This window comes from Ambystoma mexicanum, chromosome 7p (assembly GCF_040938575.1).
Source record: "Ambystoma mexicanum isolate Mex_15411 chromosome 7p, UKY_AmexF1_1, whole genome shotgun sequence".
Taxonomy (NCBI): Eukaryota; Metazoa; Chordata; class Amphibia; order Caudata; family Ambystomatidae; genus Ambystoma; species Ambystoma mexicanum.
The window spans coordinates 935105504-935129499 of NC_090939.1; the positions used below are offsets into that span (position 1 = coordinate 935105504).

At 44.1% G+C, this 23996-nt stretch overlaps 1 protein-coding gene across 2 annotated transcripts in view; it reads left to right on the forward strand.

Annotated features, from left to right (window-relative positions):
- The window catches only part of IMPG2 (interphotoreceptor matrix proteoglycan 2), a 901957-nt gene that overhangs the window by 732501 nt on the left and 145460 nt on the right, over positions 1–23996 (forward strand). For both annotated transcript variants that reach the window (XM_069637266.1, XM_069637267.1), the window contains 2 exons: positions 3017–5073; positions 7374–7593. In XM_069637266.1, coding sequence (XP_069493367.1) covers positions 3017–5073; positions 7374–7593 — 2277 coding nt within the window. The remainder of the gene's footprint in view (positions 1–3016; positions 5074–7373; positions 7594–23996) is intronic.

Here is a 23996-nt window from a genome sequence, read left to right on the forward strand (position 1 = left end):
CGAAGACACAGAACAATGAGGCCTTATCCCTTGTTTGACCATCACATTTTGATTCCCAGATGCGGTAAGAAACATGCACGCACCTCCCCATTAATTGGGCTTTTGAAGTAGTAGGCAGGAATATGTGCAGCTGAACAGGCGAGGGGCTGCGGCCTAGCACTAAGGTCACACTCTTGGGAAACGAGGCAGAGGTCTCGGGTTGCCAAAACATCAATTAAGATTTAAGACACTAGCGCCCCCCAGAACTATAGTCATTCTATTTGAACTACCAGATGTGTAGGAAAATGGGTCTTAAATCTTTCGCGAACTGGGATGATTAGTGGGACACTAGGTTTGCGCTTGGGTAGGAGAACTGATAAAGGGGAATACGGAGAACAACATGATCTATGGTCTGTGCCAGGGAGAGTCAAGAGTGATGCCCATATAGTGGGGAGCGCATGATGGGGGCGCCAACGTGTCTGGAATGGGAAGAGGGCTGCTTTGTTTGCAAGGACCAGACTGACCTTGAAGTCGACTGCTGAGTTCATGTTGATAACCAGGTGTACATCAAGTGATTAGGACTAAACGTAAGAGGGTGCTAATTGAAATCGGTGTCCAGACATTTGGTCAACTGAAAACTGGTCGAAAGACATTTGGTCGACGCAATTTGGTCGAAAACCAAATGGTCAAATTTATTTTTTTATTTATATATATATTTTTCGGGTTTTCGTTTTTAAAAAAAAGGGGGTTAGGTGGGACCCCCCCAAAAAAACCAAAAAAGGGGTGAAAATAAAAAATAAAAAAATTCGACCATTTGGTTTTCGACCAAATTGGTTCGACCATTTGTCCAGTCGACCAATTTTTTTCGACCAAATGTCTGGTAACCTTGAAATCATCTTGTAGTGTTTCAAGACAGACAAGGACGTTACCCACGTGTGGTGAAGGGGGGCGAGAAGACAGCAGAACCAATTGGGAAATGGGCTATATGTAATCAGTAGCATGTACATAGGTGGTAGCCTATGCTGAAGGGGGGATTAACCTTGTATATTGAGTATGTCATATGTGATGATTTTTGTGTTCATAACTTGAGTCTTCAACGCAGGATAAAAGAGCTCTGTGGCAGTCGACTTATAATACCATTGTCGCCATTTTTCTTTTGTATACTAAATGAATGCTCTTGTCTTTCTCGAAAAAGGGCGCACCTGGCCGTTTTCCCTAGTGGGTTGTATTTTCTTGGTCTGATCGCTGGGAAGTTTACCTACACTTCCCAGCGATCAGAGCGACTACAAGAGTGAGTGTAGGCACGTGATTTAGTCATGCCATGTGGATTGGCCAATGAGTCTCGACGAAGTGGTGGCTTCAATCTAAACAGGATTCTGCAAGCTTTTGCTCATTTCACCTTCTTGTGATATTTTTCTCTGAACAAATACAGAAATGCAATTGTTTTCATAGGCAGATCTAGCAGTGGGACAAGGCATAATTTTTCAATTATGAGGAGGATTTTTATATTTTTCGAGCTAATAATTCTAAAATAACAATGGAAATGAAAAAAAGGGTAGAAAAAAGGCAAGCATTATCATTATCCTTTTCTTGTATGAGTAAAGTAGGATACGAATGCAGACCGAAGAAGGTGTGACACAGCTAATATGTATAAGGATTATGAGCAGGTAACCTGTATATGTAGATGTTCTTTTAGATATAATTGCATCAGATGTATTTGCCAGCTGGCATATTTGTTCATTTAAATAAAAAATAAAAAACTTTGCTTTGGGGATAACTTACTCCTCATCATTAGCATACTTCCTGGCTTGTTCTCGATGATCACTCGCTCCAAAGTCCAGTCTAAGATTTAGTGCATCAAAATGCATTTTGGGTGGAAACCCTGTAAACATGGAGTGGAGGTTTTTGAGATTGGTCATGGAAATCCATGCATCTTAATGGTCAGCAGTCACCGCCTTAAACATAGTTTTCATGTTTACCAGCACAATCAACAAAATCAGCATTCTCCTGAAATGTGTGTACATTTTGTTTCTTATCACTCATGGCCCAAAGCTTGGCAAAGAAGAAAATGTGGGCTTAATTACTGTTGCATTTCTCAATGGAAGGTCTATATTAGCTCCTGGTTTACTAGATGTAGGAGTGCTTGAGAAGCAATTAGCCTTTGCTAGATGGACTTGGCAGGTTCAGGACTGGTGAGGAATCACTGTGTTGGTAATGGGAGCCATTGAAAAAGCTCTAGCTGGTTGCTGACATAGAAGCTGACCCTGAAAATGTATGCATTGTTTCAGAATGTCTTGCCACTGCTACCACTACATTTTCATCATCTGAGAAACTGTTTTCTATTGTCGGCTCAGAGAAGAGTTTTTTCACCATTCGGTAGGGTTATAGGTTACCCATGCAGGTGTCCCACTGAGATCTCTTGGTTTTGCTCTCAGTCAACATCTGATAGAGGTTTTTCAGGTCAGTGAAACATGATATAAATGAGTCAAATGCAGGAGTACACATACATGAGAGAATTTGCATATTCGGTGATCCACTGGCCTTACTGGAAGTTTGGTGAGAAATCATCACCTTTTTTGTCCATAGGTAACTCTCAGGTATCTGGAGCTTCTGCTAAACACCACATGTTGTGTGGCCCCATCAAAGAGTCAACCAACACAAAATCTCTTACATTACAGTACATTAACAAGAGTATCTATGCTAAAGTGAAGGTATGTAGTGCCCATGACTTACTCTTAGTATTTCAACAATCAGTACATTCTGTGGTAGGTTTGAAAAAGGGTACTTTGACCTTTGTGGATGTGTGTTTGCAGGAAAGGCCGATGCTTGAGCTTACCTTGTATGGTACATCTTGAAAGTCATGCCAAAATCTACGTGTTTAAATGTTTTTTTCTTTTACAAACAATTTTTTGACTTATATATATATATATATATATATATATATATATATATATATATATATACATATATCGCTATTGTTCTGGAGTAAATACGACAATTGGTTAAAACATCGGCAATGCTTCTGTATTTCTTTTAGAACCTGCAGATATTGAAGAATCGGACTCAGAAGGCCTTATTTTTAGTGACAAGTTGCCTTTTGAACTGCCTGCAACCAAAATACCTTCTCATATTTTGCCAAATAATGTACAACCACATAGCGAAATGTCATTCTCCTATATTACTGTCATACCAACAGTGGCCTCTCAATCAGATACAGAGGTCAGTACTGCAATAGTGGCATCAACAATTTCCGTGGAGGAGCCCGAAATCACCAATATTGACTTTGGTTATACAGGTCACGACACAGAAAATATGTTGTTTCCTGCTGTGGTTGCTGCTCCGACTCCGCTCTCAGAATGTAACAGCAATGACCTATGTTCACTTGGAATACAAGAACTAGCAGCTACATCAGGTGACTCTACTTCAACAATTTCTAGCAATACTGATGAGGAGCAGAGACATTTAGCGGGAAATGTTGCACCGCCTGACATCCATCTTGGAAATGAAATATTATTTGAAGGTGGTTCTGGATCAGGGTTTGATCATTCAGGGCAAGACTATGATTCAACAGTTTTTACATGGGCTACGGGATCTCCTGAAGCAGCTTTCTATCCTATGTCGAAGGAGAATGTATCAGTCCAGATAATAGATGATGAAACTGCTATGGGTTTGGATGCAGATTATGTAACAAACTTGCTTGATTACCTCAATGAAGTTTCTTCAAGAGATGGGGACACAAACCCAATTACAGAGGAATTTACACACACGTCTGAAAGTGATAATGAATTTCTTGCTGCAGGACCCACACCAGACGCACTTGCCTTTCTACAGATGACGACTACACCAGTGTCTACACCACTGACACTGATATCTTCGACGGTTGAGCTGTTTGTGGAAAAAGAGGAATCCTCTGGCATGACTGATTATTTGCTAGCAGAGTCTTCCTTGTCAACGGAGAGCCCTGTGAAGTATTCATTATTAGACCTTCCAAGTGAAGAGACCCCAAGCGCAGCAAACCCATTTTGGCAGGCAACCACAGAATCATTAACTCGTGTGTTGCCTGTTACTGATGTTACCAGATCTGACATACCTATGCCTGAAACATTGTACCATCACCCATTTACAAGTTCATACTTTGTCCCTCAACCAGCAAATGATGGATCATATTTTGAAGGAAATGACATAAAGGAAGACCTCAGTGTAAATAATCTGGCGTTACACTCTACAAACAAGGTAACCAGCCATGAGCCTCAAATAACAGACTCACAGTTTATTGGTGATAATGTGACTGATGCAGCGGACATCAAACTACAAACAAAACAGCCAACTCAAAGTCCAAACAAAGCCTCTGAAAATGCTATAAATGAAGACCTTCATGAATCCCTGGTTTTATCATCCACTGATATTCAGACTGTACAACAGAATGTATTTGCAACGTCCGAGTCAACTAAGGAATCGGTTTTAGTATTGACTACCAATCCTAACAAACCAGATCTGCCCACTGGCGCTGATTCTGTTGATGAGAAGCCCAATGATGCTAAAGTTATACCCCATATGGAAACAGGTTCAGAAACTATTAGCGAGTGGCCCAGTAGAGCTGAAGAAGATCATTCTCTTAATCCCTTTGTTACCGTGGTGAACTCTGTCATAACAACAGTTACCATTGGGAATGCACTCAACGAGCAGGACCTAGCAATCATGGGTTCACCTACTGTTGGTCTGCACGATCAGTGGCTCAATGTTTCCTCCAAGCCAGCACCAGAGCAAGATCTGGGCGCTCCCTCAGTGAACCGTGATGGAGAAGTAATCCCAAATGTTCAAGACATTTCTTTGGAATTGGATAATCTGGGCACAGTGTACTATCACCCAGAAATGAACCAAGAGGAAAGGTTAATGACAGATGAAAATGACTATTCAACAGATATGGCTGGAGTTATTTTATCCACCTTTGAAAATGGCCTTAATGTTTCATTACCAGCCCGAGCTGTGGTGGTATTTTTTAGTCTGAGGGTTACCAACATGATGTTTTCAGAGGACCTGTTCAACAAAAATTCACCAGAATACAAAGCTTTGGAGCAGCGGTTCTTGGAGCTGGTAAGAATATTGTTATTATTATTGTTGTTATCATTGTTATTGTTATTTCTTTATAGCATTATAATTGTTCATGTGCAGGGTATTTATATTTTTATTTTGTATTATTTGTTATTTTGTATATTTTATATTATTACTTTTCATGTGCAGCTTATTATTACTGTTCATATGTAGTTGGACATTTTCCTTGCACCCCCACTTGCTATGCAAAGCAGTTCACCATTACATGACAATGCATAATAGTATAGTGCTTAGTATATATTACACAGCCTCGGCTGAAAAGGTTGTACTCTGTGCAACATAGTTTGAGCCATCTTAGAGGTCTGTTAATTTCAAAATGTACAAACTGTGAGATTGATTTTAATATCAGGCTCAGAATCTGCAAATACCGAAGGTGGCAAGGAATGCATAGGAAAGTTGATGCTACCATATGCAAAGAATAAGGTGGCAGAACATGTGGATAGTTTAGGGCTTGAACATTTTAGGAATTGTGTTACCATTTTGGATTGTAGAAACTAAGTAGACTGATAGGTCTGTTGGAGTGCATTTAACATGTTGAAATGTGACAAGGCGCAACACGTGGGGCAGATTGAATGCTTGTGCAAATGGTTTGTGAGTGAGACACTGGGGAAGTGTTAACACATAACTATACATATTGTTGAATGGATGAATTGTCCAAAAAGTGGCTTCTGCAATGGTTTGACCAACTGTAGAGGATACAAAGAGCAGCGGTCTGCAACCTGAGGATGTCTAGGTGATCTGGACTCTGAATCCCATGGCCTTACGCTGGCTAGCGATGATAGCAGTTGTAGTCCAAAATGTCTGGAGAGCCAAAGGTTGCAGATGCCTCCACTAAAAGCACAGGAGAGTTGATGTGCAGAGTGCATGTCCCTAGGGGGATGTTTTCAGAGTATTAGAGCATTTGAAGTAAACAACAAGAAATACTGACAGGAAATAACAGAGCAACAGGGAAACAAGACAGTCTCAGAAAATGTAGAGAATGTTTAGAGACCAGAGATGGGTCAGATAAACCTGCTGGGCCATTCATAGATCATGCAGAGAAATTGATGCTGATAATGGTCAGAAATGGCCAGCCAACTGGCACCAGTTATAACCCCAGCCGAAAAATAAAGACTAGGCTGAAAGGGATGCTGACCTGATTGAAATCGCTGAGAAAAATAAAAAGAACAATGGCTAAGTCTGGGAGTGTTTAAGGTTTAGATGATCAGTTTGAGAAAAGGGAACATACGTAGGTGTTTTTTTCGTAGATTGCAGAGCTAGATTCAGCACTAATAATATATAAAAGAAATATTGGAAGAGGGGGAAGATGACATCCAAGTGGTATTGGCCAATTAGAAGGGAGTGGCTAGTTCAGTTATTGAGATATAGGCAATGCATTCATTAGATAGAGGTCAAAAAGCTTCTGTCGTCTTTGGCAGACCTTGTTTAGATTCCCGGCATGTGTCAACTAGCCCTGAGTATAGACAGAAGCTTGGCCATGCAAGTTACATACTTTTTCTAGTGATCATTTAGAGGCAAAGGGCATAAGCATGCAGGTAGTAAGTTAGTTCTCTGTTAGTTGTAGATCATGGGTGGTTAGGCACTTGCCCTTTAGCAGAATTTGATCTTTAGTTGCTTATTATGTGATGTGTTTTTATTGCAGGTCTAGTGTTTATCACAATTTACTATTATTCACTTTTAAATGTTATATTCTGTTAGACCACCTTTTTGTGCAGTATTTAGACTGAGCCGTTGCTGGTAAATATTTTGTTTCTTTGGGTATGTTTAAAGTGTTATGTGACAGCATAGTAATGGAAAGAGATGTTTTAGTTTTTATGATTTCTTCTAAAGCTGACAAAGCACAGAGCTTTTGGTGCAAAACATCTTGTGAAGTGCTGCAGTTAATGTTTTGCTTTTGGAATGGTTTTCAGAGTTGGAGGAGTTGAGCGAAATCACACTTTTGCAACATATGTCTTCATATTAACTAGCTGAGTATCTGTCGGTCCATTCTGATTTGATCTCTATGGCTCTATGAGCATATAAATCTATGAGTGCTACTTGATTCAGCTATCCTACATACCTGACTAATATTTGTTCAGTGGCTATTGTCTTGCTGATTAACTCACAAGCTGTATATTTGTTGTTGGCGTTCAGAGGGACTCATTGTAAACCACCATCCCCTTTTCTGCTTTTGGCTACTTGTTCTGTGTGTGTTATTTTAATTGTCCAATTAATCAGTTCAGATAACTGCAATAGCTCTATGTTAAGTATTGTCTAATCATGTTCCTCATTATGTGTTTCAGTTGGTTCCCTACCTTCAATCCAATTTAACAGGTTTTGAGAATCTGGAAATTCTGAATTTCCGTAACGGAAGCATTGTGGTAAATAGCCGGATGAAATTCGCAAAACCTGTGCCTCGCAATGTAACCAATGCAGTTTACATCATTCTAGAAGATTTCTGCAACACGGCTTATCAAACCATGAACCTGGCCATTGATAAATACTCTCTGGACGTGGAATCAGGTAAAGATGCTGCTTCAGATAGGCGGTAAGGGATAATGTGGTACAAATCTTTTCAGAGTAAACTATGCCTTTCATCCTTCCAGATTTGGTTAATTGAGCAATAATACATTAGATAATAGTAAAATCTGATAAACAGAGTGTGTCTATGCAGTAACAAATGTTGATAAAAACAAGTAATTATTATTGGAGTTTGGATGGATAGCTCATGGGTTAAGAGTTTGCCTGAGATATGGGGTCAGTATGCACTACTCAAGTTGGAATCCCACAACGCGGGCGGTTCAGCTTTTCATCCTTTTGAGGTCAATAAATTGAGTATCATTTAATTGCATTATAATGACATCTGTAGAACAATTAAACACAAGATGAATCCGGAATGAAGTGATATAAAAGAACACACATTTGTTATTCATGTACTATTTGATACATATTCTCTCATGCTAGAAAATTAAACCAGCTTTGACTTTGATCCCTCCAAGGAAATAAAAAATATATCCTTAACACATCATTTGTAGTACACAGTGGGTGTACCTTGACATTGGGACATTGGGAAAAAATTCCAGATATCTCCAGAACAAAGAGGAGACAGACCCCCCCCCCCTTCTTTAACTCAGTAATAAATGGTTCAACAAAGATCTTGCAGATATAAAAAAAGCTGGAATAAGGCTCATAATCAAGTGTGAGCACTTTCCTGGAGAACTTCCCATACCATTGCAATGCTATGCAGATGATGTACAGATATGTATCATCTTCGGCCTTGACTGCGCTCATTGAATTATGATCCTGGGATTCATCACACATACCCAAGATTTGATGGTGGACAACTGCATATGCCTAAATGGGGGCATCCTGTTCAGCCACCAAATCACAGACTCCCTACCCACTTTTTGCTTCCCCTCCTCGATGCCCGCGGGCTGCGTGAGCACTTTAAAAATGCAAAATAAAATAAATGAGAAGCCTGGCCAAGAACTTTTGCATCCTCCTCGATGCAAACCTCTCCAAAATACCCCAAATCAATGTAGCTTTCAAGAACGTAAACGTTCAACTTCACCTGTTGTGAAACATCCTTCCCTTTTTGGAATTCCAATCAAAATTGAACTTTATTGAAAAAAAACGGATCACCCTTTTACCTGGACTATTTTAACTGTATGCTTGTTGCATTCCAAAAAAAAGTCCATAAAACAACTTCCACTCATCCAGAACCTAACCATGGCATTATAAAATGGGAAAACATCTCCCCTGCTCTGCAATCCTCACACAAGCTCCAAGTGGAACTATAATCTCTTTTAAGATTATTTGGATTACCCAGAAAAGACCATTTGCATGCCTCTTCCATTGACCGTGCTTTCTCAGACTTGCACTATCCACTTATGACCCCATTGGACCAACACTATCCTGCTTGAATATTTACACCTTCTCGTCCCTGTCCTTAGCTTTGGATCACCTCTGAAAGGCAGGCCCTCAAAACAGATATGTGTGACCTATGACTGTGGTGCTAATTATGGACACCAACCCTACTCCTGGCCTACAGAAAGTCCCTTGCTGCCCTAACCTCTGCCATGGACTCTGCCAAGTCCTCCTACTTCACAAACCTAATCTCCCCCCTCCATAATCATCTCCCCAAACTTTCATCTACCCTCCAATCTTTGTTCATCCTTCCCAAGCCAAAATCCATCTACTCGTCCCTTTCTGCTGGTGGCTTTGCTCACTACTTTTCATCTAAAACCTCTAAAATGTGACACTCTCAGAGCCCACCTCTCTCTCCCTCCCCAAATATTCTTCTGTCTACCACCTCTCCTCCTACCTCTTCCACACTCACCTACTTCTCCCCTACCTCTCCTATTGAATTAGAATGCATCCTTCACAGTGCCAAATCATCTTGCGTTCCTATGACCCCTTTTTCTCCCCAAATGGTCCAAGTCTTAATCTCAATCACTTGACCTTATCTCTCTGAGTTCTTTAACATCCCTCTCTCGGAGCTGGATGCAACTGTTTTACCCCTATTGAAGAAACTCGGTGGTGATCCAAATGTCTGAGGAAACTATCGCCCAGTTTCTCTTCTTCCCCTTTAGTCCTTGAGTGGGTGGTTTTTGACCAGATCACTAAGTACCTTGATGATAATGACCTTTGAGATCCACTTCAATTTGGCTTCCATAGTAAACATTCCACTGAGACAACACTCATACATCTCTTGAACTTTATCTCACCACTCCAAACTCTCTTCTATACTCATGATTTTGGACCTTTCTGCCGATTTCAACACTGCTGACCACCAAATCTTCTCTTTCGTGGATCATCTCCTACCATGAAAGTCAATCCTTTAAAATCACTTGCAACTCAAAAACTCAAAAAACTCTGACCCCACACTCTCCCCGTTGGCATCCCCAAGTATCCGTTTGTGGACTTCTGCTCTTCACTCTTTATACCTCTGCCTTAGGAAGTCTTATCTCAATTTTTGGCTATCACTATCAACTTTTTGCTGATGACACTCAAATATTTTCTCATGTCCCTCCTTCACCGCAGCCATCTCTGTCTAACTGCAATTCATCACTGGATGGCTGTCCGCTGCCTCATGTTGAACTTTAAAGAAACAGAATTCATCTTTCTCCCTGCCTCCAAAGCCATCCCTCCTCTCTCTTATCTCCTTCTTGCCCGACCTTCTTGCTCCCTCACTGAAAGCTCCCAGTCTTGGGGCTCTCTTTGATAGCAACCTACGACTGCAACAATTCACCACTACCACTGCCTATGCTGCTCGTGTTAACCTCCTCAACATTTGGAAAATGCACACTTTTCTTATTAACCACTCTACAGAAACTCTAATCTCCACTCTCGTACTCAACAAACTGGACTATTGCTCCAGCGTACTCCTTGGCCTTCCTATCTATTCTTTCCTCACTCTAGACAAAGTCCTTACATTTGCTACACCCAATTTCCACAACCTACCCAGATCCTCCCCACTTCTACATAATAACAGCATCCCGGTTGGCTCTCCATGCACAACCATTATCATTTCAAGTTCCTTCTCTTAGTCTAGAAAGCTATCAATGGTTTTGCTCCTTAGTACCTGTCTGATTGTATCTCACTTTACTCACCATTTGGTTCCCTCAGATCCTCCTATCCACTCAACCTCACCATCCCATATCGCTGTGCCTCCTCTCGCCCTCCTCTCGCTTCTGCTTTTTCTCACTACTCAACGCATGCCCACTGGAATCCATAACAATAAAGCCAGCCCAACTGCATATATCTTCAAAGCTCGGCTTAAACTTCACTTACTTGCTAAAGAGGGAGCTCCCCCTGCCCTCACGCCATCTGCCCTACCTGACCCCACCATCGCCCCCAGTGACGCTTAAAAATGTATATATTTAAATAGTACTCCTGTTTAGTTTGAAGCACTTGCTCCTTAATTGTTAATGTTACCTTTGTAAGTCACCTGTTTTCATATATATATTTATATATATATGTATATTTCTGTTCGTTTTGTTTTGTCCCTGGTGTATGTCCCACTATTTTACATCCTCATAAACTGGCTCATCACTTGTTCTCATCGTTTTGCTATTGTACAGAAATGCTTTGTACGAATGCCTCCGCCATCTGTAATTACTTTGTTGTAAGTAATTTCTGTTCGAAATTGACATCCCTGTTCTTCAAAGAAATACAAATACAAATAAATACAAAATACTGTCCCAAAATATTTATTCAGGTTTTTCAAAGCTTACTTTCTAAAATGGACTTGTAGATCTTACAAGAAGCATTTTATCCGCAAAAGTACATTCTCAAAATATCGATCAGAGAAAAGATACTAGCTGTTCCCCAAACTATGAAAAGACTTCCTTGGGGACCGCAAAACATCCCTCAAGTGGTCTTAATGCTTTGCTATTTTCCAGAGTATTATGAAGTAGCGTTCGCCTTCTCCCTCTTTCCAATTGACCCCCAATCCCCTTTCCTCCAGTTATTTTCCGGCACTACCTCAATTGCTGTTTGGCATAGTAATGTAGCTGCTTGTCTGTCTCACTCTCTTTAGCTCCCCTCCTCCCCTCCTAATCACTGTTCATTTGGCTCTTACTCTTTCAGTTACGTCCCCCTGACCTATCTGTTAGCAGCTTGTTTGTCTCCCCTCCCTTTATGATCACCCCCTCCTATCCCCCATACCCCCTCCAGCACTATCTGAATTATCGTCAGACCTAGTAAAATAGTCACTTTGTTCTGTTCTTCTCCTTCTCCCTCTTCCAATACCCCCTGCCTCCCCCTGTTTATTTTCCGGCACTACCTCAATTGCCGTCAGGCATAGTAATGTAGCCGCTTGTCTGTTTCACTCTCCCTCTCTCCCTCCCCATTTCCTTAGCAAGTGCACTATCAGAAATGTCGCCAGGCTGAATTATGATAGTTGATTTTTGTTTTTCACATTCTGAATGTATCAAGGACTGTAAGAATGTTCATTGTATTTTCTCCCCTTGTTCCCTCCCTTTCCTTGAAGCGCTTTGAAACATTGTTTATAGGCGCTATACACATAAACTCAATATCAATATCAAGGGCAAGTGCAAAAAAGTAGCCACAAATTGGGAGACTCCAGAAGTAATTCCTGCAGTCAGTAAAAAACTCTCTGCAAAATATAGGACATCGGCTACAGATCCTCGAATTTTATCTAAACACCCGACTCCAGAGAGTCTAGTTGTCCAAGCTGCAACTTCATCAGGCAGACAATCAGCATACCCCACAATACCACAGGATCCTGACGACAAGAAATTTGACGCCATGGCCAAGAAGGTCTTCTTGCCATGCAGCATGGCTCTTAAGTCTGCTAACGCCACTTGCACGCTAGCAAGATTCAGCCACACCCTTTGGGAGTGTGCTTCAATGGCAGCTGACCACCTCCCCGAGGGAGAGGAGAGAGACGGTTTCTTGAGCATTGTCAAGGACGGGAGGGATGTGATGTGTGAGTCCCTCCAAACTGGTCACAACTCTGTTGAAGCATCAGCAGAGCCATGGTGGCTAGTACCACAATCTGCAGATTTGCGTGGTTGTGGAAATCTGGCTTTGCACCTGATGGGCAATCCAGACTTCTGAATATGCCCTTTGACGACACCTATTTATTTGGTAAAAAAGCTGATGACAGTTTGGAGAAGTTGCAAACTTCCAAAGCGGCGGCCAAATCCCTTGGAGCTGCAATTCGACAAACTTGAAACCGCCCCACAGGTACGCCCTGGAGGGGTAGGTCCTTTTGCTTTTACTCTGGTTTTGGAAAAGGCAGAGGACAGCCAGCTCAAAGGTGCCACAGACGATTCACCCGTGGTAGACGGGGAAAGGTACCAAGTCCACATCCGCAGGTGCTGTCTTGCCTTCAGCATCTGCGTTAGACGCTCCAAAACCCCTCTGAGGTCTTACTACACAAGACACCAGTAGGACGCAGGTTAAATCAACATCTGACAGAATGGTAGGCTATGACTTCAGATGCTTGGGCATTGGAAACAATTGCCCAGGGTTACTGCCTGCCTTTTGTACACACTCCTCAGAGTCATCCACCGGGGAACAACTCTTTGATGTTTCCAGACCCGCTCCTTATGCAGGAGATTTTGGACCTGCTAGAGAAAGGTGCTATAGAACCGGTACCTGTAACGGGGAGGCACAAGGGTTGGTACTCCCCATATTTCCTAATTCCGAAAAAGGACGGAGGAATGAGACCCACCTTGGACTTACGAGAATTGAACAAATTCCTCAGGAAAGACAAGTTCAAGATGGTAACCCTTTCTCAGATACTTCAGGCCCTCCAACTTCAGGATTGGTTGTTATCTCTGGACCTTCAGAATGTTTACTTTCATGTGCCAATCCATCTGAAGCACAGAAAGAACCTGAGGTTTGCCATTGGCAGCTCTCACCATCAATTTCGGGCTCTGTCATTTGGGCTAACCTCCGCCCAAGGGTATTCACCAAGCTAGTGGCGGTTGTGGCAGCAAGTTTCAGGAGGGGAGGGATTCCTATCTACCCCTACCTGGACGACTGGTTGATCAGAGCAGTGTCCCCGGAACAAGCTTGAGATCATCTGGATTATGTTTGCCACTTCTTCCACAAGCTGGACTTCTCCCTCAACTTCAAGAAGTCCCACATGATACCATCACAGAAACTCCAGTTTATTGAAGCAGTCCTGAACACATCCCTGGGAAAAGCCTCGCCACGAGAGGTGAGGGCTCAAGATATTCTACTGATGGTGAACAGATTTCAAAATGCCCAGGATCTGCCGGCCTACGACTTTTGAGGTTGCTCGGCCTCATTGCATCCTGAATTTGTCTAGTGCCAGAGGCCTGCCTGAGAATGAGATTTCTCCAGTGGGCTCTAAGGACCCAATGGTAAGAATTCTCAGGAAATATGTCAGATCTCCTACAAATCCCGAACAGAGTTGCACGGGACCTTCATTGGTGGGCCTGTCGGGAGAACATCTTGAAAGGAGAACCTTTTTGGCAACCATGGCCGGAGATAACAGTAGTTACGGATGCTCACTCACGGGGTGGGGAGCCCATGCCAACGATTTGACCATCAGCGGTCGTTGGTCTCCATCAGAGTCCAAACTACACATCAACCTATTAGACCTGAGAGCAATCAGGCTAGCACTAAAAGCTTTCCTGCCATCAGTACAGGGAAAAAATGTTCTGATAATGATGGACAACACAGTGGCCATGCACTACCGCAACAAAAGAGGAGGCGTAGTGTCACTGCCACTGTGCAGAGAGACAATGCAGCTCTGGTTCTGGGCAATTCGAGAAGGAATCTCTCTATCGGCAGTCCACCTAGCAGGAGAGAAGAACACAGCGGTGGATCCTCTGAGCAGGCAAACCACAATCTCCCACGAGTGGGAACTAGCTCAGGAAGTCCTTCAAGAGATCCTCACCCTTTGGTGAACCCCTCAGGTGGATCTGTTCGCAACAAGTCTCCACAATAAATGTGAACGGTACTGCCCCAGGGAATTTCCCCTGAGAGGAGCTCTAGGAGATGCGTTTGTGGTGGACTGGGAGTTTCCACTTCTATATGCATTTCCCCCAGTCCCTGTCATTCCTCACGTAATAAGGAGGTTGAGAAGATTCCGGAAAACCATGATCCTAATTGCCCCGGACTGGGCCAGGAGGATATGGTACCCGAATCTTCTAGACATGTCCATCTGTCCTCCGATTCGTCGTCCATAAAGAGAGGATCTTATCTCGCGAGAGGAGGGTCAGGTTCTCCATCCAGGAATTTACTTTACAGAGCCAAACCCTTTTGCACCTAAAAACTGTACTTCTTGAGCAGGCCCCCGTACTTTCTTGGGATATATTGCCCACCCTTGATTCTGCATGTGTGTGTGATCAGTTTTTCAGCAGCATTTTCAACGTGAATTCTCTCACTACCTGTTAACATACTGGGCCTCATTACGAGTCCGGCGGTAACCGAGCTGGAACAACCGGCAGGTTACCGCCAGACTTGTATTACCATTCCGCCTCTGTGATTCCCGGAATCACCGGGGCATTACAACCCCTGTCACCCGGTAATTCCAGAGGCGGAATTCGGTAAATCCCCATTCCCATGGAGTCCGATTGGACTCCATGGGAATGGGGAAGTGGAAACACAGGCACCAATGTAATGGTGCCGGTCTTTCCACGTTTGCCTGCAGGCTGGTGGTGTTAAACCCGCCAGGTCAGACCTGGCAGGAGTGAAACCTCCCGCCTGCAGGACTCGGAATCAGCCGGTGTGGAAAGAACAGTGGTGGCGGATTTACCACCATCGTTCTTTCCGGACCGGCTGACTCGTAATGATGCCCACTGTCATCAATATAGTGTGCTATATACCCATCATTCAGCTGTACCATTTAAAAGTCTCTGGCAGCCCATCCCTGACATACAGGATGACTATGCAAGTACCCCTCTACGACAATTTAGTGAATGTAAATTGTCTGTCCCCCCCAAGTTACTGCAAATTGGTCCTGGGATTCAACATTGATATCAATGGAGAACAATGCATTGGCCAAGTTAATTATCACATGCCATTCACCCACTTCTTTAGTGCGTTTCTCAACCATGGTAACAATGTCTGACACAGCCACAGCCAAAAGTGGCACCTTTTTGTTCAATGCACTAAAATCAACAACCATTCTCCAAGAGCCATCCGGTTTGCACAGGTGCCACAAAGGTGAATTATATGGACTGACTGCTGGTCTCATTATGCCAGCTTTCACTAGTGATTCAATAGTTTCACCAATCTCTTTGGGCCCTCCCGGAAACTCGTACTATTTCATGCACACTGGCTCTGCAGGAAGCGGGTACATGCAAGGGTGTCCATTTAGCAAGCCCAACCAAAACAGAGTTCACCACTCTCACATGGATTTTGCGGTTGCCAAAAACAAATTCCCCCAAGTCAGTAGTTACACTTTTCCCCAGCAGCACATCCATCCCCAAAATGTATTCTGGGATGTCAGCAATCAAAAGATCGCCAGTGAAAGGCAAACCCTTGCCAGTTGACAACTTCATGTGAAAGGTTTTTGCGATCATTTCTGCCCCCAGAACTCTGGGGCCAGAAAACTTTTTTGGATTGCCATTTAGAATTCTCACTTCTGCCCCCGTGTCTAATAGGGCTAAAACCTGTTTCACTCTGTCATATAAATACAATGTGAGTGGCACAAAAGGGCGGCTGTCTCTGGAACTAGTCCTCTTTATTAACTGCACCTCAGACACAGAGACACTCCTTCAATCAAAGATGTGGTCACGGACTTCCCATTTCCCCTTTGACAAATCAGGATAACCTTTTGCACCAGGGCTAGTCTTTTCCTGCCCCTCTCCACCCTTAATCTTTTTCAATTTTTCAAGCAACACAGATGTCGATTTACTGTCTATTTCCTCTTTTGGTGTCCCTGCTTTAAACAAGTCAATCCACATTTGTCTGCGCTTTACTCTAATGGTGTCAGTTTTATCTTTCAATTTTAATTTATTTCGAGATTTTTTCTCGTGATTATCCCCTGATGCAACTAAACATGCAGCTTTTCTCTCATCCAAACCTTATAATTGCCCTAGTAACAGTGCAACCTCACCTCGCCCTGTGCTGGACCTAGCAATGATGCCCTTTTCACAAGGCCAGGAGCGTTTCACAATAATCGCGCTCTCATGCTTGCTGTAAACAGCTCCATATAAGGTCCCGCAAAATTTGCACTATACATTGCACACTGTAATCCCATCTCCCTAATGGATCTGTAGCTTCAGGTAATTAATTGCATGCACCCCAAGTTTCCCCTATGTCCAATGTACCTGCATAAAACACAGTTTAAAGCAGTCTGAAGCCATTTAAACAATGAATGTGATCTTTGCTGTCCTAACGCTCTTCGAAGGATCTTCCCCAACATTACATTGGTAGTAACTGAACCCATTTTCAACAACTCTTCTGGGGACAATAATATTCCATCGGCTCCAGTATCCCATGTTCTGAGGAATCATTTCAAAATCGGTTCTCCTGCTCTCTGTCTCGATAGTTTAGCAATGTATAAATGCTCCATCTGAGTGTAATCTCGGACGATTTGAGTATTCTAAATGTTAGCTCCCCCAACTTGGCCTTTTGATTTATTTGTAATTAACAGAACTATCTTGCTCCTCCACTTGCAATTTATCAATTTCCATTAATCTCACCTCTCATTGGCTCATCCCAATCAAAAGCCTGTTCTGACTCACTGTAGCTTACATCACATGACTGTAAATTTGGGTCCCAACCATCTTTCCTAACCAGTGCTCAAATTCTTATCTTTGAAGGAGTAGTTTTTCTCTGCCTGCCTTTGTGTGTAGCAACACACACGGTTAGGGAAGCACATTTATCTTCCATGAGGTCAGCCTGTTTAAAGGATGATTTGTGCGTTTCACGCATAATAATGTGTTGCTCTTTTAGCAGGGAGATCTCATCACTTAGTTTTCAAATCTGGGCATCCTCAATTAATTTGTTCTAATGCATTTTCCTGAGCGCCTGCAAAATCAAGCAGCCTATATTGGCTGCAGCATTCTGCTTCCTTTTGCCTTTACCAAGCAGCAAATCAGCCAAGCATTCGCTGATTACCACATGGGAACCATCATTCTCCAGCATATCCCACGCCATTGGGGCATAGAGCCTATGCAGAAAATCAGCCACACATGACCTTGCACTTGTCTCTGGCCACCCAGGAATGTGACAGAGGACCCCACCTTCATCATTGTGCTCAACTTTTCCCTGTTAATTCCAGAATGGAATAGTGAACACAAATCTTGTCGACTGTGCCAAACTATATTATGAAGGGACAACAAAAGGGGGGTGAGGCGGGCACTCCAAAGTCTGGCCAATATACTACCTAAAGAAAGAAAAAGAATAACTGGGTTAAATCCCAAAGTGTCCAATTCACAGGGTTAGATCCCATTTGTTGCAAAAATGTTCACAGGGTTGGATCCCTTCTGCTGCATTTGTCCAGCTGTTCTCCTCCTCCTAGCGCTTTCGTGTCCCAACACTCTTCAGGGAGGCTGTGTTGCCTTTCTTTTCAGGTGAATCCAATTAAAGTGCTAATGCAGTCTCTAAGGATTATGGGAGCTGTAGTGAAATAAATTGCTCAATTCAGGTGACCAAGGAAAGACTCCCCTCCAGTAGCACACATCTTACTCTTAGCAGGGGGAGGGGAGAAAACCTTAACTATGGTTCTCCACTCTAGGGCAAAATGTCCCCAGTGCTGCAGCCTCTGGAGTCCGGATCTCCACAGATTACATGTAACAACAAAAGGGGGGTGAGGCGGGCACTCCAAAGTCTGGCCAATATACTACCTGAAGAAAGAAAAAGAATAACTGGGTTAAATCCCAAAGTTTCCAATTCACTGAGTTAGATTCAATTTGTTGCATAAATATTCAAAGGGTGGATCCCTTCTGCTGCATTTGTACTGCTGTTCTTCTCCTCCTAGCGCTTTCGTGTCCCAACACTCTTCAGGGAGTCTGTGTTGCCTTTCTTTTCAGGTGAATCCAATTAAAGTGCTAATGCAGTCTCTAAGGATTATGGGAGCTGTAGTGAAATCAATTGTTTAATTCAGGTGACCAAGGAAAGACTCCCCTAAGAAATCGTGCTCATCGGATTTTGAGGACAAATTGTATAGACTGTAGCTCCGCAATCTCGTTTGCCATAGGTGCCGGGCAGTTCGACTCCTCTGGTTCTTTCTCTGGTCCATCTTCCATTGAGGTCAAGACCAGGTTGGGAGAAGCAGATAGCCGACCGAAGCTCCCTGACGGATTTGGTAGTTCCGTCCCTCCACCTGAAAAATTCTCAGCCTGAGGCGGGATGCAATTTTCTACTGGCAACGGAATTTGTGACAACATTCCTTTTTGGATATTTAAACATAACTCCAATAGGGAATTGTTGTCAATGTCCTCGTAGTTGGTTGAGCTCATTACTCCACTGGCACTGGGTCCTGGGGTGGCAATCTCTTCAATAATGGTAGAGGTAATTTCCAATGGAGGGATCGAAGGGTTCGGGGGGAAGAATCCCGTGATCATGGCTTGGTCCGTGGGGATGGGATTCTTAAGTTTCTTTTTTGATCTCGTAATGGTCACCGGGGGAGCCGGGTCAACGCTCGCCTTGCTGGGTTGTTTTCTGGTTTTACGCAGGTTGTATTTGGTCTATGCAAAACCCTTCCCCGGGGACATTGGCAATTTGCTAGTGGTGGCCTGTATGTCTAGGTCCACTTCCCACTCAATACACCTCAGGTAACTTCTTATTAGAGTGGGTCAAATTTTGCTGTTAATCAGAGACCCACAAGGATGTGTCTCAGATAACTTCTTATTAAAGTGGATCAGATTTGATTGTTGGTCAAGAATCCACAGAGGTTCAGTTGCAGCTCAAGCTCGGTGACACTCAGGGCTCCTTACCTTAAATAAAGTGAATTTCAGGATCAAAGGCACTTATCCAGCAGTCTCCTGAAGTAGGGTTAGGCAATATTCAGGTAAGTTCACAAATAGTTTTTTGGGCAGCTTGTGGTAGTCCCAAAACAATACGGTCTGTCACTGTTCCGCCAAAATTGATACTGTCTGCTTTGTTAGGCTCTCCACCCAGGTGCCTATGGTAACACTATACGAGTAGGTAAGGATGTGTACTTACACCCAGGGCAGAACTCTCGACTGGGTCGCACAGCATAACTGCCCACTCATCATCACTGGAAACACTCCCACCCCCTGGTCCGACCACCACATCATCAACTTTAGCATCCTTACCACCAGCCCCTCCACTCCCGCACCACAACCCCTGCCTCCCTGCCTCGCAAGAAGCTCCCGTCAGCTCACTAAGGAAAGGCTACTGCCCTTCCTCCAAGGCCCAGCCTTCAGACCACCTTTTTCTACAGACCCAGAAACCCTCGCAACCGCCTATGATGTTGCCATCAAAGCAGCTATCAACTCCATTGCACCACTCAAAACCCGAAAATCCAAACCAACTACCCACTCCAACTCCTGGTTCACCCCGGACCTTCTCATACTCCGCAATGAGAAAAAGGCTGCACTTACGCAGTGGCAAACATCCCACTCCGACAAAGATAAGCTGATCTTTAAAACCCGCTCCACCATATACAAAAAGGCAATCACTCTAGCAAAGTCCAAATCCTTTGAATCCAGAATCTCAGAAGCCCAATCTAGCTCAAAAGAAATCTTCGCCATCTTCAGGGAGCTAGAGACACCCACTCCCGCCCCCCAGAACTTCACCAAAGACAAAGCCTGGTGCGATGAAATCAAAACGGCCATGCAAACCAAATTGAAGACTCTCCAAAGCAAAATACTGGCTACCAAACTAGCCCTGCCTAATACACACATCCCTGTCCCACCACCAGCCTCGGACCCCCCCCCAACCTTTTTCCTTCAAACCCATACAGGAAAAAGATATCATCAACATAATGAGGAATATATCAAACCCTCTAACTGTAAAGGTGATGCATGCCCAGCCACCATCATCAAGGACTGTACTGAAGCGCTGGCTCCCTTCCTGACAGCCTTTGTCAGTGCGTCGTTTGCCACAGGGAAAGTCCCCGCTTCCCTCAAGGAAGCCTGGGTCCGCCCTCTCTTAAAAAAACCAACTCTTGACCCAACATCCCCTAACAACTACAGACCTATCACCACTGTCCCTTTCCTCCTCAAAATATTGGACAAAGCAGCCTACCTGCAGGTCCAGCACTTCATTGAAGAGAACAAACTCCTGGGACTCCGTCAATCTGGCTTCCGCCCCAAACACGGGACTGAAACTGCCTTACTTGACCTGAAAAACCAGATGGACGATGCCAGAGACATGGGCAAACCAACACTTCTCCTACTTCTTGACTTATCCGCGGCTTTCGATCTTGTAGATCACGACGTCCTATGCAACCACCTCTCCTCCACTGCCAAGTTCTCCCCTGACGCCACTACATGGATCACTTCCTTCCTACGAGACAGAACCATGCAAGTATTCTCTGACCTAGCCTCTGCCTCACCCTCCTTCATACTCTGTGGTGTGCCCCAAGGCTCCTGCCTCTCTCCCACCCTGTACAACATCTTCACACGGCCCCTCTTCCTCATCCTTGACGCTATGGGTATCTCGTACACTAACTATGCTGATGATACCCAGATCCTCCCTACCCTCACTGGCAACTACGACACTGACTCCTTGACCCTTAACAACCTCTACAACACCATTCAAGCCTGGAAGGCAGACAATGGACTATGCCTCAGTTCGGATAAGACCGAACTCCTCCTGATAGGTTCCACCGACACACTAAGAAATCTAGACTCCCAATTCAGTCACTTCACCATCGACACCATCAAAATACCTGTCTCAGACTCAGTCAAAACCCTTGGAGTCTATTTGGATTCCAACCTATCCATGGAGAGACAAGTCAATGCAATAGCCTCTTCAGCTGCATATCACGCTAAACTAATCAACGCAGTCAGGAACTTTCTCTCAAAAGAGAACTGCACAAACATAGCCAGAGCCATCACTGACTCCAGGCTAGACTACTGCAATGTACTCTTTCTAGGAACCTCCAACAAAAATCTGGAAAGGCTACAAGTCATACAGAATAGTGCTCTCCGTGCAGCCCAAGGCATTACTAAAAGAGAACACATCTCGGAGGCTAGAAAACTAGCCCACTGGCTCCCAATTAAGGAAAGAATCGTCTTCAAAGCTCTTACACTGACCCACAAGTGCATTCACCTCACGGCTCCCGTTTACCTCTCGGAAAGGATCCACCCTGTCTCCTCCACAAGGCCAACCAGATCACCCTATACCAACATGCTCTATGAGCCACTAGTAAAAAGAGCCAGAGCGGGTGGTTCCAGCTTCCCCTATCTTGCACCCACACACTGGAATGCCCTACCTCCCACTATCCGAGGTGAGGCCTCCCTCATCGCCTTCCGTAAAGCTATGAAAACCATCCTCTTCACATAAGGTCCCTCGCATCAGTATGAATACTATACATTTGACCCACTGCATAAGCTGGAATGTAATGACCAATCACATAAGCTGTAAGTATTGTATTATGTCTGTAATACTTATAATGTACCAACAACTGCTACCATTCCTGTACCTCTGTAACTAAGCTCTCACAAGTAACAGCGCCCCAATGCCCGTGGGCTGCTTGCGCGCTATATAAATTTAAATAAATAAATAAATAAATAAATATGTGGTGCCAGTTAGCCAGACTATTGGTCACTAGGTGAGACACATGGAAGGGGGGGGCAGGGATGGGGGGGAGGGAGGGGATGGAAGTGGGGAAGTCACAAAAAGGAGGCAAACCGAAAGGCCCCCTTTACCCCCCTTTCCCACTGCACTCCTCTATGATCCCTCCACTTAAGGCACCCACCTAGGTGCTGTGGCCTCAGGCTGCCTGCAGGCGGCTGCCGGCTGCCAAATTACCTGATCAGTAAGCTTCACAGGTTGCGGCAGTGCACATGCCCATGGGCAGAAGAAGATAGGGAAAGGCGAACCGCATGTGTTCGGGGCCGCTCCTCCCCCACTCTCCAAGCAGCACAAAGGCACCAGGGCACCTAGGCAGCAGCAGGCGCCAGAGGGCGCAGCCACAGCTTTCCCGCAGGAAAGGACCTAAACGGCACCTCTCGTGCACGTACATGTCGAGCCGCACCAAAGTTCAAAGCTCACGTTTGGAGAGCAGAGCAGTGAACTGGCCGCTTCCGACGTCCTGTCCTGTTATGAAACTGTAATGGCACTCATACTGTAGGTGGCCCCTCCACTCAGTCACCTTCAGCACATCCTCAGCAGTGCAGAGCAGGCAGTGATCAGCTAGGGCACGCACAGCAATGCTCTCCGATTCCTTTCGGCCAGCAACCAGAGCTCACACACTGCGAGTGCAGAAAAACATAAGTAAATAAATAAATAAAATAATGCAGGCAGTGCAGGCTGGTTCACTCACCCGAACTCACTCACTCCATGTGCAGTCATTCCTCCTCCTTGTTCAGTGTTCTGTGTACTGTGATATATGCCAGCACAGGGTGACTGCCAGGAGTTGGATGCACACAAGGAATTGCCGGAACAGCAGCGCCTCGGAACGCAGCTCCACTCGGCGCAGCTCGGCTTTCTCACTCTCTTGATTCACAGGCTAGATGAGAGGACCCAAAGGAACAGGAAAGCACGTCAAGCCGCACTGCGCGAATGCGAAATGCAAAATGCGTATGCACAGCCACTTCCGACGTGAAAAGACTATTAATGGTACACTAAATGCCAAATTAAGGGAATCCCATCGTTCAAAGTCTGCCAATAATTTCTCCATTGTTAATTTCATATTCACATCCATCATGTCTTTATATCTCTAGTAAGCCAGATATGTAATCCACAAAGTGCTCCACCTGAAATCTAGATGTGTTAGCTCTGAACTTTTGCACAACTTCGGACATGGCAGAGCCTCTGACTTTAACCAACTGATTTTATAGTTTGAAATGATGCCATATCTCTCAATGAGATCCATTAATTCTGTGATAGATGTTGTCATATCTTGCAAAACAAGAAAGTCATTCTCTGCATAGAGCCATCATTTCTGTGTACTAACTCCATGGAAGTTAACCCCTGCTATTCTCTTCTCCGATCTGATACCCACAGCGAAGGGCTCCAAAGAAAGAACAAAGAGCAAAAGGTGACAATGGACATCCTTGACGTGTCCCTCGGAGCAATTCAAACTTTGATAAAATAGTGCCATATGTTAATATCTCAGCCGTTGGGTTCATATAAATCAATCTCACCCAGCTCATTAATTCCATTCCACATTGCATTCTCTCCAGAGTTCTGAATAGAAAATCCCAACATACCCTGTTGAAGGCTTTCTCCATATCCAGAGAAAGAGCAGCCAATATGACTTTTATATTGCCCGATACCGACATTTTTAATAAAAGCTTTCGCTTATTTGTTTCTGAGACTCTTCCGTTTACGAA